The 14819-nt window shown below is 47.2% G+C and overlaps 2 protein-coding genes across 2 annotated transcripts in view; both read left to right on the forward strand.

Annotated features, from left to right (window-relative positions):
• Positions 1–1481: 1481 nt before the first annotated feature.
• rab38c (RAB38c, member of RAS oncogene family) lies at positions 1482–4215 on the forward strand (the record flags this gene model as incomplete). The annotated part of the gene is made up of 3 exons (XM_084450427.1): positions 1482–1674; positions 2204–2472; positions 4054–4215. 3 exons carry the CDS (start codon positions 1482–1484, stop codon positions 4213–4215), a joined length of 624 nt encoding a protein of 207 aa, XP_084306553.1.
• Positions 4216–8374: 4159 nt separating this feature from the next.
• The window catches only part of LOC311318995 (phosphatidylinositol-binding clathrin assembly protein-like), a gene marked incomplete at both ends in the record, with an annotated part of 44094 nt that continues 37649 nt past the window's right edge, over positions 8375–14819 (forward strand). The window contains 4 exons of the mRNA XM_084450429.1: positions 8375–8504; positions 9492–9634; positions 13042–13117; positions 14073–14175. Coding sequence (XP_084306555.1) covers positions 8375–8504; positions 9492–9634; positions 13042–13117; positions 14073–14175 — 452 coding nt within the window. The remainder of the gene's footprint in view (positions 8505–9491; positions 9635–13041; positions 13118–14072; positions 14176–14819) is intronic.

The following is a 14819-nucleotide window of genomic DNA, read 5'->3' on the forward strand; positions in this document are numbered from 1 at the left end:
AAATGAGCTGTATTTTCAGTCTGTTTTTGAAAAAAATAAAATGATTCATGTTATTTACAAATTCACTCATGGTTCAGTTAATGATATTTTGATTCCATGGGGAAGCCTCTGGCAATGTTTGTTAGCAGGATGTTTGTATTAGGTTCCCACAGAGGGTTTGTAGGATGCCTGTAGTAGGTTTGTGTGTTTGCTGTAGATTTCTACCCCAAGCCGAGACTTCCAACCCCGTCAGATCAGTCACACTGCAGCGTTCAGGTTGGAGGTGCTCTCTAGTGGTTGAACATGGCATTGCTGCCCCGGACACAAGACCGATTTATTACCACGCCTCAGCGAGGTATTACATTACATTTGTGAGCCGATCCGAATGGAGGATACACAAATTTGAGCTATTTGCGATTATACAGATGTTAGAAAGGCTGTGTCATCTTAGAGGGGCGTTGTTTATTCAGCTGGCATCTCTTTTTGACACTAAAAATCGCACCCAGGTGATCAAGCAATCAGTGCGGGCTTATGAGCCCTCGACCGGCCTGATGGGTGATGGGTGATTCTCGACTGGCCTGCTGGTTGACTGGCCTGATGGTTGATGGGTGATTCTTGACTGGCCTGCTGGTTGATGGGTGATTCTCGACCGGCCTGCTGGTTGACTGGCCCGCTGGTTGATGGGTGATTCTCGACTGGCCTGCTGGTTGATGGGTGATTCTCGACCGGCCTGATGGGTGATGGGTGATTCTCGACTGGCCTGCTGGTTGACTGGCCTGCTGGTTGACTGGCCTGCTGGTTGATGGGTGATTCTCGACTGGCCTGCTGGTTGATGGCTGATTCTCATATTACGAGCGGACACGTCAAGTATCCATAGAGGCGGCTTCACCACTTAGAAAGGTGCAACAGGCTTTCAACAGGAAAGTAAATATTGTGAGTAGGCTAGAAGCTCTGAAAACTATCTACATGATGAAAAGACTACCCTACACAATGTACATGGATTTATTGAGAAGTTAATTTGCTGTTACTTGACCCTTTCCGTGATTCAGGAATTATAGCCAAAACAGTAAGTGATTCCAATCCATTTAACATCCCTGCGCGAACAACCCCGCAGCTGTCCAGCTGGGTCCAGAACCGGGGGAGGACAGTCCAAGACAGTCGTCATCCAACATTTGTCTCATGTTTCAAAAGTGGCTAGTCTATGAGAAAGACTTAATCGAACTACGAAGCTTTTGAAGTGAGTTGATATGATGTTCAAGCGCTTTTTGTAGACCATGACAATGTCGGACTAAACGGGGAAGGAATATCGGAATGTAGAGAGACCAGGCTATCTGTGGAGAGACCAGGCTATCTGTAGAGAGACCAGGCTATCTGTGGAGAGACCAGGCTATCTGTGGAGAGACCAGGCTATCTGTGGAGAGACCAGGCTGTGGTCCAGAGCCGAGCGTGACAGGGTCAGTCGACTGGAGTCGGACCTACTTGTTGGTGCTCAAACTTACACCATGCAGCAGGAGCATTTGTTCAAAGTCCTGGTGATCGGAGACCTCGGAGTTGGTAAAACGTCGATCATCAAGCGGTACGTTCATCAGATCTTCTCTCAACACTACCGCGCGACCATCGGCGTGGACTTCGCGCTGAAGGCGCTTCAGTGGGACCAGGACACCGTCATCCGCCTCCAGCTCTGGGACATCGCCGGTAGGTCAGCTCCTTAGATTCTCACAATCATCCTTAAAACGCCCATTATGTTCTACTGTCAGGAACAGATAATGAAAACAATTAAGGATGTGTCGATTTTAATTTTAAAGGACTAGGGGTTATTATAGCTTATGTTCACCACATTTATCAGGGGTTCGTATTCTCTACCTAACCTCCTTATTCAGTAGCCTAACTCTAAATCCCCAGAGCCCGAGGGAGGGCCTGATGTCAGCTGGCCTCCACAGTTATTTCATGTGCCGAGGAGGAATGCTGGTCTTGAGTCCAGAAGCTCAGCTGGCCTCATAGTCACATGAGTGTAAACTCTCTCGCTTACTCTCTCGCTCACTCTCTCTCTGACTCTCTCACACTCTCTCTCACACTCTCTCTCACACTCTCTCTCACACTCTCGCTCACTCTCTCGCTCTCTCTCGCTCGCTCTCACTGTCTCTCGCTCTCTCTCACTCTCTCTTTCGTTTTCTTGCCCTTGTCTGACCCTGATCGTTTATGTCTGCCCGTCTGTCTGTCTCAGGGCAAGAACGCTATGGCAACATGACGCGTGTGTATTACCGGGAGGCAGTGGGGGCGTTGGTGGTTTTTGACGTGACCCGGGCTTCCACTTTTGATGCCGTGCTCAAGTGGAAGGACGACCTGGACACAAAGGTCACTGTGGCCCATGGGAAGCCTGTCCCTGCAGTCCTGTTGGCTAACAAGTCTGACCAGGTCTTTGCCCCCCTGCCCAAGATGGATGCCTTCTGCAGGGAAAACGGCTTTGTTGGTTGGTTCCAGACCTCTGCCAAGGTGAGAAAAATGGCAATCAATCTATTTATCAACCAATCAGGAGGAGGAGAGTGATGGGAGGGGTAATATGATGGGAATGTCTACAGGCAGGTGTAAGATGTCCCAGTGCAGTGTGGACCTTGAGTTCCTCCTCACACTCTGCTCCTCATGGCTTCCTCTAATGAGCCAGCCAGGAACTAGTAGCAAGGAAGGTATACCTTACCAACATGGTGGAACCAGTACCAGCAGGGAGGGAGGAACCAGTACCAGCAGGGAGGGAGGAACCAGTAGGGAGGGAGGAACCAGTACCAGCAGGGAGGGAGGAACCAGCAGGGAGGGAGGAACCAGTAGGGAGGGAGGAACCAGCAGGGAGGGAGGAACCAGTAGGGAGGGAGGAACCAGCAGGGAGGGAGGAACCAGTACCAGCAGGGAGGGAGGAACCAGTAGGGAGGGAGGAACCAGCAGGGAGGGAGGAACCAGTAGGGAGGAACCAGTAGGGAGGGAGGAACCAGTAGGGAGGGAGGAACCAGCAGGGAGGCAGGAACCAGTACCAGCAGGGAGGGAGGAACCAGCAGGGAGGGAGGAACCAGCAGGGAGGCAGGAACCAGCAGGGAGGGAGGAACCAGTAGGGAGAGAGGAACCAGTACCAGCAGGGAGGGAGGAACCAGCAGGGAGGGAGGTACCAGCAGGGAGGGAGGAACCAGTAGGGAGGGAGGAACCAGTACCAGCAGGGAGGGAGGAACCAGCAGGGAGGGAGGAACCAGCAGGGAGGGAGGAACCAGTACCAGCAGGGAGGAACCAGCAGGGAGGGAGGAACCAGTAGGGAGGGAGGAACCAGCAGGGAGGGAGGAACCAGTACCAGCAGGGAGGAACCAGTAGGGAGGGAGGAACCAGCAGGGAGGGAGGAACCAGTACCAGCAGGGAGGAACCAGTAGGGAGGGAGGAACCAGCAGGGAGGGAGGAACCAGCAGGGAGGGAGGAACCAGCAGGGAGGGAGGAACCAGTAGGGAGGGAGGAACCAGTAGGGAGGGAGGAACCAGCAGGGAGGGAGGAACCAGTAGGGAGGGAGGAACCAGCAGGGAGGGAGGAACCAGCAGGGAGGGAGGAACCAGCAGGGAGGGAGGAACCAGTACCAGCAGGGAGGGAGGAACCAGTACCAGCAGACAGCCACTTGCTTGCATGCTCTCACACTTTGCACTGATTGCTGTAACCATAAACTATAACCAGGCATGACGTTTCTAGAATGTCAGCATGTTCACAGTGCGCCTGGGTTGGTTGGCTGATCTAACCGTCACCTGTTCACTTAAAGTGTGTATTCTGCATATGATTGACAGGTAATGCTGGGAAATGGATGTCCACAATGCTGCTGCAAAAACATTCACAAGATTTTATTTATTGGTAATTAAATAAATTGAGCTTGTAGTGAAGACATACAATACACTCGGTGTCGATTAGGGTGAAAATTGGAAAACAAATCCAAATCTTGCTCAGGAAAAGTCATTGGGCAGCTTTAAATCAAATACACCATGTATGACCTAGGCCCGTTCCCTTCAAGTGAGCCAGGAGGCTGTGAAGGTTTAACTGTCCTGTTCTGTCTCTCAGGAGAACACCAACATTGAAGCGGCAGCCAAGTGCCTGGTAGAACATATCCTGGCCAATGAGGAGACAGCTGTACCTCAGGCCGACCCTGATCTGCTGGTCCTCCCTGGCTACAGCAACAACTCCAAGGAGAGAGTTCGCTGCTCGTCATGTGCCAAGACCTGACGAGTGGCACACTGTCCTCCTGTGTCCAAATACTGTCCTCCTGTGTCCAAATACTGTCCTCCTGTGTCCAAACTCTTCACCCTTATTCCTGAAGTGTGCACTTGTCCACTACCTGCTCCACATAGATACAGTGTGAATACAGAAACTTGGGCTCCTTTACTAATCATATGAAAGTCCTGTAGGGGGGGGGGACAAATACACTGTTCAGGGAGAGACTAGAGACTGGGGACACGGGGAGAGACCATCTGATGGGATGTGTTTATGACGGCTGTCTGTATCCACTTAAAGGAGTAGTAAAGGGAAAATGCATGTTTAGTCCTGTTTTAAGGTTACTTATGATCATATACAATGGTTCAGATCAAAACGTTGACAAAACTAGCACTTTTGAGAAAGTCAGATAATTGCTCTACCATCGTTTTGGTCATACAATGGATGTGGATGGGCATCTTGAGAAATCATTCAAAAACATGTTAAACTCGATTTCAAAGAAACTCACCGGTGTTACTTGGCGTTCTGTCATAATTCACCATAAAGTAAGATTCTAGTTCATCTGGAAAGGCTTTTTAAAATATTTAGCATAGAACTATTTAGTCGCAGCACATATGTGTGTAAACTTCCGCAAACTAGGTAGCCTAGCAACATAAACAATAACAATAGCTACCGTAAGTAGTTCCGCTTCCTGAATCCCCTCTGCGGATTGATCTACACATCTACAACGGTCGCTTCAATACAAGTCATGGGATTTCATAAAATTATCAATAAAACCCGACAGGATTCATACTTTGCCGCGAATTTGATGTCAGAACACCAACGGACACCAATTACCCCCTCGGTGAGCTTCTTGTCTTTGAAATCGAGAGTTTAACATGTTTTTGAATGATTTTTTCAAGATGCCCACCCACATCCATTGTATGACCAAAACGGTGGTAGAGCAATTATCAACTATCTCGAAAATGCTAGCTTTGTCAACGTTTTGATCTGAACCATTGTATATGATCATAAGTAACCTTAAAACAGGGCTAAACATGCATTTTCCCTTTACTACTCCTTTAACACACACCAGCATGTGTAAGACATGAGCTTTAGTAGTATTGTGTAGAAATTACTTTTTCCCATGAAATGCAACTAGACTACTGAGAACAGTGTTCTCCGTCTCCCTCAGACAACGTGGCCGTGTGGACAGGTGCTCTACACTGTGATTATAGCCAGGGCTGCTGTGTGGAGAGACTCACCAGTCAGTCTCACACCGCCACACTACTGTGGTGCACAGGAAGGCTGCAGGTCAGAGGTCAGGATCTCAGCGCAGTCCCACAATCACCCCCTTCATGTTGTTCAACTGTAATACTGTAGTAATATGATTACATTTGAATAATGTAATAATATTACTACACTGTCCTTTTGTAAAATCGTTACATCATATTTCTGTGGGAATACTGTTGTAGTACTATTCCACTGTAATTCTGTAATATTCCACTGTAATTCTGTAAAGCTATTACACTCTATTTCTGAAGTAATCCTGCTAGCTACACAATCTCTGTATCATGACTTTAGGTAATACTATTGTTCTGCTACCTGTAATACAGCATGTCTGTGCTGCATCCTTAATATCCTGAACTTGAATTAAAACAGTGGGTCTCTTTCTCTCTTTACCTTTTTACAGCACACATGTTTCTAACCCCCAAATGAACCATAGACTGCCATTCCAGACCTGGCATTATTGCAAATCTTTATTATTATTAATTATTAAAACAATAGGATAGCTCTCGACACCAACTAAGGCTGCTCATGGTCTCTTTATCCATCCACCCACCCACCCATCCATCCATCCATCCATCCATCCATCCATCCATCCATCCATCCATCCATCCATCCATCCATCCACCCACCCACCCACCCATCCATCCATCCATCCATCCATCCATCCATCCACCCACCCACCCCTACAGCTACCTGCATCTGTCCATCCAGGCAACAATGAGTAGCAACTGGGTAGTATCACACTAACCCCCCAGTATCACACTAACCCCCCAGTATGTATCACACTAACCCCCCAGTATCACACTAACCCCCCAGTATGTATCACACTAACCCCCCAGTATCACACTAACCCCCCAGTATCACACTAACCCCCCAGTATTTATCACACTAACCCCCCAGTATGTATCACACTAACCCCCCCAGTATCACACTAACCCCCCAGTATCACACTAACCCCCCAGTATCACACTAACCCCCCAGTATCACACTAACCCCCCAATATCACACTAACCCCCCAGTATCACACTAACCCCCCAATATCACACTAACCCCCCAGTATTACACTAACTCCCCAGTATCACACTAACCCCCCAGTATCACACTAACCCCCCAGTATTTATCACACTAACCCCCCAGTATGTATCACACTAACCCCCCAGTATCACACTAACCCCCCAGTATCACACTAACCCCCCAGTATGTATCACACTAACCCCCCAGTATCACACTAACCCCCCAGTATCACACTAACCCCCAGTATCACACTAACCCCCGAGTATCACACTAACCCCCAGTATCACACTAACCCCCCAGTATCACACTAACCCCCCAGTATCACACTAACCCCCCAGTATCACACTAACCCCCCAGTATCACACTAACCCCCCAATATCACACTAACCCCCCAGTATCACACTAACCCCCCAGTATCACACTAACCCCCCAGTATGTATCACACTAACCCCCCAGTATCACACTAACCCCCCAGTATCACACTAACCCCCCAGTATCACACTAACCCCCCAGTATCACACTAACCCCCAGTATCACACTAACCCCCCAGTATCACACTAACCCCCCAGTATCACACTAACCCCCCAGTATCACACTAACCCCCCAGTATCACACTAACCCCCCAGTATCACACTAACCCCCCAGTATCACACTAACCCCCCAGTATCACACTAACCCCCAGTATCACACTAACCCCCCAGTATCACACTAACCCCCCAGTATCACACTAACCTCCCAGTATCACACTAACCCCCCAGTATCACACTAACCCCCAGTATCACACTAACCCCCCAGTATCACACTAACCCCCCAGTATCACACTAACCCCCAGTATGTATCACACTAACCCCCCAGTATCACACTAACCCCCCAGTATGTATCACACTAACCTCCCAGTATGTATCACACTAACCCCCCAGTATCACACTAACCCCCCAGTATCACACTAACCCCCCAGTATCACACTAACCTCCCAGTATCACACTAACCCCCCAGTATCACACTAACCCCCAGTATCACACTAACCCCCCAGTATCACACTAACCCCCCAATATGTATCACACTAACCCCCCCAGTATCACACTAACCCCCCCGCCCCCGTTGAGCTTCTTCTGGTCTGATTTCCATGTAATAGTGGGGATGCTGGAGCGCGAGACAGCTCAAGCAGCTGTTCCTCTTTAAGATGCCCTCCCCGGACCCTCCACGCTGCCCAATCAACCCCTTTCTCAAGTCACCTGATTCATACACTGCCATTTTACGCATCATTTTGAGTAGAAAAAAAGAATAATCGGCAACATTACCAAAAAACATTTGTAAAAAGATGGCTTCAGATTTAATGGACATGGATCAAGGAGGAGCCGTTGCCTAAGAATTTCCACTGGACAGTGAAGCTTGTGAAAAAGAATTGGCTATGCCTTTTTGAAACGTCGTAAAAAAAACAAGTCATCTTTAATAGCTAGAGCGATTGTCGCATAATAATTAGCCAGCGAAGACTTGATCAATGTTCACCGCCTCAAAGGATCGTATTCGTCCAGCGTGTCCGTGCTCGTAGGCTGCCTGCCGGCATCTCACCCGGTTACACAGAGACATAGTAGCATCTCACCCGGTTCCACAGAGACATAGTAGCACCGCGACCTCCAGGATCATTCAAGGCGGATTTTGGTGCCGCGCCGGCAGTTTTCACCCGGTTTTCCTGTTTCAGGTCATTCAGATGCCAGTCTGGCTCTCTACTGAATGTAACCGTCTGTTTTAATTGGCCGCCGTATGAATTCTGTCGGGTTCGTGTCAGTGTACGTTTTTGTTCTCAGACGGCCAGGTTGTTCCGAGGGCAGCCTTTCTATCACTAAAGACATTTTGCTTCTCGTCTCCCGGCTCCTGCCTCTGGAACATGTCGGGTCAGTCCATCACTGACCGGATCGCCGCGGCGCAGCACAGCATGAGCGGCTCTGCTATCAGCAAAGCGGTCTGCAAGGCCACGACGCATGAGGTCAGCGGACCAAAGAAGAAACACCTTGACTGTAGGTGAACACAACCCATGTTGCACATTTACACCACAAAAGCATTGTAACACAGATGGCCTATCTAAAGGCCTCTATTTTTATATGGTTGAATTCCCCATGTAGTCTACAGGCTTGCCAACGACTATCGCCTTCACACCATGGCCATATTTTCCGACATAGCCTATATCTCTGGTGTAGAAGGAATAATTGCGCATCGAGCCTAATAGCGTGCTCTGCTCATTGAGGTAGAGTACAATGATCAGTGACAGACTGACCTGCAGAATAGACAGATGAACAGCCTAGCTGCAACCTATGTGCTCATTATTTTGGTCTACAGTTAATCTGCCCTAGTGTAGTAGGCTATGCATATGTGTAGTAGGCACTGCAATTTCACAGCAAAAGCATGAAGATGCCACTGGGGCCATTCTGTAATAAACCATTGCTTCTTGTTCTCAGTGATTTGTGTGTAATGTTCTGGTCCTACTTTACTGTCTACTGTAGTGTCCTGATAGACCATCCTGTAGACCTAGTGTCCTAATAGACCATCCTGTAGACCTAGTGTCCTAATAGACCATCCTGTAGACCTAGTGTCCTGATAGACCATCCTGTAGACCTAGTGTCCTAATAGACTATCCTGTAGACCTAGTGTCCTAATAGACCATCCTGTAGTCCTACTGTAGTGTCCTTATAGACCATCCTGTAGTCCTACTGTAGTGTAGAGGGCAGGGGGTTGTTATTGACTGGGAGTATTCCCACTCTGGTCTAAATACTGATGATTAGGTTAGGTGGCTTCAGCTCTCCACCATTACTGACACAATCAATAGTGTGCCCAGCCAATCAATAAAGCCCAGTCAGTTATTCAGTCAGTCAGTCAGTCTGGTGGCTGTTACCCAGGTCGCTATTCAATGTCACTGACACAGAAAGGGACACAGGTCTGATACTTCTTCCTAGGGTCATGACCTTGACAGGTCATCTCTTCTTTCCTGTTCATCTCTGTTCCCCCAGACCTGATCCACTGCACCAATGAGCTGAACGTGAGTGTGCCCCACCTGGCGGACAGCCTGCTGGAGAGGACGGCCAGCAGCAGCTGGGTGGTGGTCTTCAAGGCCCTCATCACCACACACCACCTCATGATGTACGGCAATGAGGTGAGGATACACGCACATTTTTAAATTGACGACTAAATTGATGACTTTTATGTCTCTTCTAATACCATATTTATGGTAATACACAAAAAGTAAGTTTCTGTTCAAGTTGTGACTCGGCTTACTATTTACACTTACTACAACAAAGGGGGTAGTATTTGACATGATGGCACAGTAGACATGATGACACAGTAGACATGATGACACAGTAGACATGATGACACAGTAGACATGATGACACAGTAGACATGATGACAGTAGACATGATGACACAGTAGACATGATGACACAGTAGACATGATGACACAGTAGACATGATGACAGTAGACATGATGGCACAGTAGACATGATGACACAGTAGACATGATGACAGTAGACATGATGACACAGTAGACATGATGGCACAGTAGACATGATGACACAGTAGACTTGATGACACAGTAGACATGATGGCACAGTAGACATGATGGCACAGTAGACATGATGACAGTAGACATGATGACACAGTAGACATGATGACAGTAGACATGATGACAGTAGACATGATGGCACAGTAGACATGATGACACAGTAGACATGATGACACAGTAGACTTGATGACACAGTAGACATGATGACACAGTAGACATGATGACAGTAGACATGATGACACAGTAGACATGATGGCACAGTAGAAATGATGGCACAGTAGACATGATGACACAGTAGACATGATGACACAGTAGACATGATGGCACAGTAGACATGATGGCACAGTAGACATGATGACAGTAGACATGATGGCACAGTAGACATGATGGCACAGTAGACATGATGACACAGTAGACATGATGGCACAGTAGACATGATGACACAGTAGACATGATGGCACAGTAGACATGATGGCACAGTAGACATGATGACAGTAGACATGATGGCACAGTAGACATGATGACAGTAGACATGATGACACAGTAGACTTGATGACACAGTAGACATGATGACACAGTAGACATGATGACAGTAGACATGATGACACAGTAGACATGATGACACAGTAGACATGATGACAGTAGACATGATGGCACAGTAGACATGATGACACAGTAGACATGATGACACAGTAGACATGATGGCACAGTAGACATGATGACACAGTAGACATGATGGCACAGTAGACATGATGGCACAGTAGACATGATGACACAGTAGACATGATGGCACAGTAGACATGATGACAGTAGACATGATGACACAGTAGACATGATGACACAGTAGACATGATGACAGTAGACATGATGACAGTAGACATGATGGCACAGTAGACATGATGACACAGTAGACATGATGACACAGTAGACATGATGACACAGTAGACTTGATGACACAGTAGACATGATGACACAGTAGACTTGATGACACAGTAGACATGATGACACAGTAGACATGATGGCACAGTAGACATGATGGCACAGTAGACATGATGACACAGTAGACATGATGACAGTAGACATGATGACACAGTAGACATGATGGCACAGTAGACATGATGACACAGTAGACATGATGACAGTAGACATGATGACAGTAGACATGATGGCACAGTAGACATGATGACACAGTAGACATGATGGCACAGTAGACATGATGACACAGTAGACTTGATGACACAGTAGACATGATGACACAGTAGACATGATGACACAGTAGACATGATGACAGTAGACATGATGACACAGTAGACATGATGACAGTAGACATGATGACACAGTAGACATGATGACACAGTAGACATGATGACACAGTAGACATGATGACACAGTAGACATGATGACAGTAGACATGATGGCACAGTAGACATGATGACACAGTAGACATGATGACACAGTAGACATGATGGCACAGTAGACATGATGACACAGTAGACATGATGGCACAGTAGACATGATGGCACAGTAGACATGATGACACAGTAGACATGATGGCACAGTAGACATGATGACAGTAGACATGATGACACAGTAGACATGATGACACAGTAGACATGATGACAGTAGACATGATGACAGTAGACATGATGACACAGTAGACATGATGACACAGTAGACATGATGACACAGTAGACTTGATGACACAGTAGACATGATGACACAGTAGACTTGATGACACAGTAGACATGATGACACAGTAGACATGATGGCACAGTAGACATGATGGCACAGTAGACATGATGACACAGTAGACATGATGACAGTAGACATGATGACACAGTAGACATGATGGCACAGTAGACATGATGACACAGTAGACATGATGACACAGTAGACATGATGACACAGTAGACATGATGGCACAGTAGACATGATGGCACAGTAGACATGATGACACAGTAGACATTATGACACAGTAGACATGATGACACAGTAGACATGATGACACAGTAGACATTATGACACAGTAGACATGATGACAGTAGACATGATGGCACAGTAGACATGATGACACAGTAGACATGATGACACAGTAGACATGATGACAGTAGACATGATGACACAGTAGACATGATGACACAGTAGACATAACACAGTAGACATGATGACACAGTAGACATGATGACACAGTAGACATGATGACACAGTAGACATGATGACACAGTAGACATGATGACACAGTAGACATGATGACAGTAGATTGGGCTTGCCCAATAAACTGCAATGTTGGTGACCTTGAACAGCTGTCAATATTACATTGCAAGCTAAGCCACTCCATGGTATTCAGCAATAATTGTGCTCTGTAGATTTGTGAAATAATTTGTAGTCTAGATGGGTGTGAACAGTGCTATGCCTGTCCGTCCTGGGTGAATGTGGCAGGTTCTTTTGCCAAGAATCTAGCAACGATTAGCCGATCAGGTAATAGCAGCTGTGTCCAACCCAGTGACATTAGGGCTACTTCCTGTAGGAATGATGATGTCAGTAATATAGTGGTGCCGTTGTTGTACCTTGTTAGCTGCGACCAGCAGTCTCTATCTCGCATGGCGGTTGGCCCGGCTGCATGCGAGCTACTGTTTGCTCATATGCCACATGCTGCACTACAACCTAGCCTGAAGGAAGGAGATTTGTGTTGGAGACTTTGAATTTGGGTCACGGCACCACTGTAATCATTTAAGGTAGCGGCTCAAAATGTCTGGTTATTTCCTATTTGTGAGTACAGTATATGTTACATGTAATAAACCCGTTGTGATGATGATTAATACAATACGTGTTTGGTTCATTCTGAACACCTGATTGTGTTTGTTAAATGTAAAACAAATTGCTGCAAAATATCATGACACACACACACACACAAACACACACACACACACACGCACACACACACACACACACACACACACAAATCAAGGACCTATCACCCTCTGTTTCTCCTCCATACAGAGGCTGATTCAGTACCTAGCATCCAGAAACAGCCTTTTCAACCTTAACAACTTCCTGGACAAGTCAGCGCTCCAAGGTACCCTAGCCTCGTCTCACCTGACCACAGCCATGGGGAGATGCTTTGAACTGACCTAACCTGACCATAGCCATGGGGAGATGCTTTGAACTGACCTAACCTGACCACAGCCATGGGGAGATGCTTTGAACTGACCTAACCTGACCATAGCCATGGGGAGATGCTTTGAACTGACCTAACCTGACCACAGCCATGGGGAGATGCTTTGAACTGACCTTACCTGACCACAGCCATGGGGAGATGCTTTGAACTGACCTTACCTGACCACAGCCATGGGGAGATGCTTTGAACTGACCTTACCTGACCACAGCCATGGGGAGATGCTTTGAACTGGGGGTGCTGATGCAGGCTAAGATCAAATTTGGTCAGAGTCTGGTGGGGATTTTCAAATATTTAATCAAATTTCTTATGTAACTGGTGTCACTACATAGCCTGTCTGTATTGCTTCCACCCTCACTTGCCCCACACTGGACAGCTATGCCACCGAACAGCTAGCAATGTGATGGTGCGGTGGCCTGTATTTATACTGAGGAGAGAGTTGAAGCAATTCAACATGGTTCCACTCATCCCACTGAGCTCACTCCACACCCCCCTGGGACCCCAGCTGGTTGAGCTGAGCCCAACTATGTATCCGGGTCACGGCACCACTGTAACATATTTCACTGTGTCATGTCACATCCCTCTCTCTCTCTATCCCGCCACTACTTCTTTACCCACCACCTGCTATCCGCCTCCCTCTGTCTTCCTCTCTCCTCTCTCTCTTTTTTTCTCCCCTCCCTCTCTTCCTCTCTCTCCCTCTTTCCCCCTTCTATCCCTCTCTCTCCCCTTCTCTCCATCTATCTCTCTCCCCACTCCCTCTATCCCTCCCTCCCTCCCTCTCTTTCTCACTCTCTCTCTCTCCCCCTCTTTCCCCCTCTTTCTTCCTCTCCCCTCCTCCCCCCATCCCTCTCTGCAGGTTATGACATGTCCACATTCATCCGTCGCTATAGCCGCTACCTGAATGAGAAGGCCATGTCCTACAGACTGGTGGCTGTGGACTTCACCAAGATGAAGAGAGGGTAGGACACACACACACACGCACACACGCACACGCACGCACGCACGCACGCACGCACGCACGCACACACACACACACACACACACACATATACATTATCTCTGTCTCTCTTACACACACACATGCTAATGTAGTCTCTAAATACTACTCTTAATGTGGTAAGATGCATTAGCTATGACTGTAAGGAAGCATAGCTGCATTAGCTATGACTGTGTAAGAGTGTGTCCTTTCTTCTTTGAAATGTCTGCACTTCTCTCTGTCTTGTGGCCATTTTCTTCCTGAATCGTGCCACTTATTTTTCAAACTCACTCACACTTTTTGTTGTTGGCATCTAGTTGGGGCTTGGCCTCATTGGTATCCTACTGACAACCTAACTAAATTAATTAATTAATTAATAAACAGAAACTATTGGTTCCCAAGCTGTCCATGGTGCTCATGTTGGGCAGGCTGATATTTGGCTGCATTCCAAAATAAATAGTATTTGGTTGGTTTCAGTAGCCTATATTATTCAACCTGATATAATCAATGATTTTGTATTAGGCTACTACTGTAATTGTAAATGGTGTTACCGATTCTGAATGTGTGTGGGGGCCAACAATGAGGCTCCTGACCCCTGTTCTATACACTTGAGGCTACCTACTTTGT

Source organism: Borostomias antarcticus, assembly GCF_949987555.1.
Source record: "Borostomias antarcticus genome assembly, chromosome: 15".
NCBI lineage: Eukaryota > Metazoa > Chordata > Actinopteri > Stomiiformes > Stomiidae > Borostomias > Borostomias antarcticus.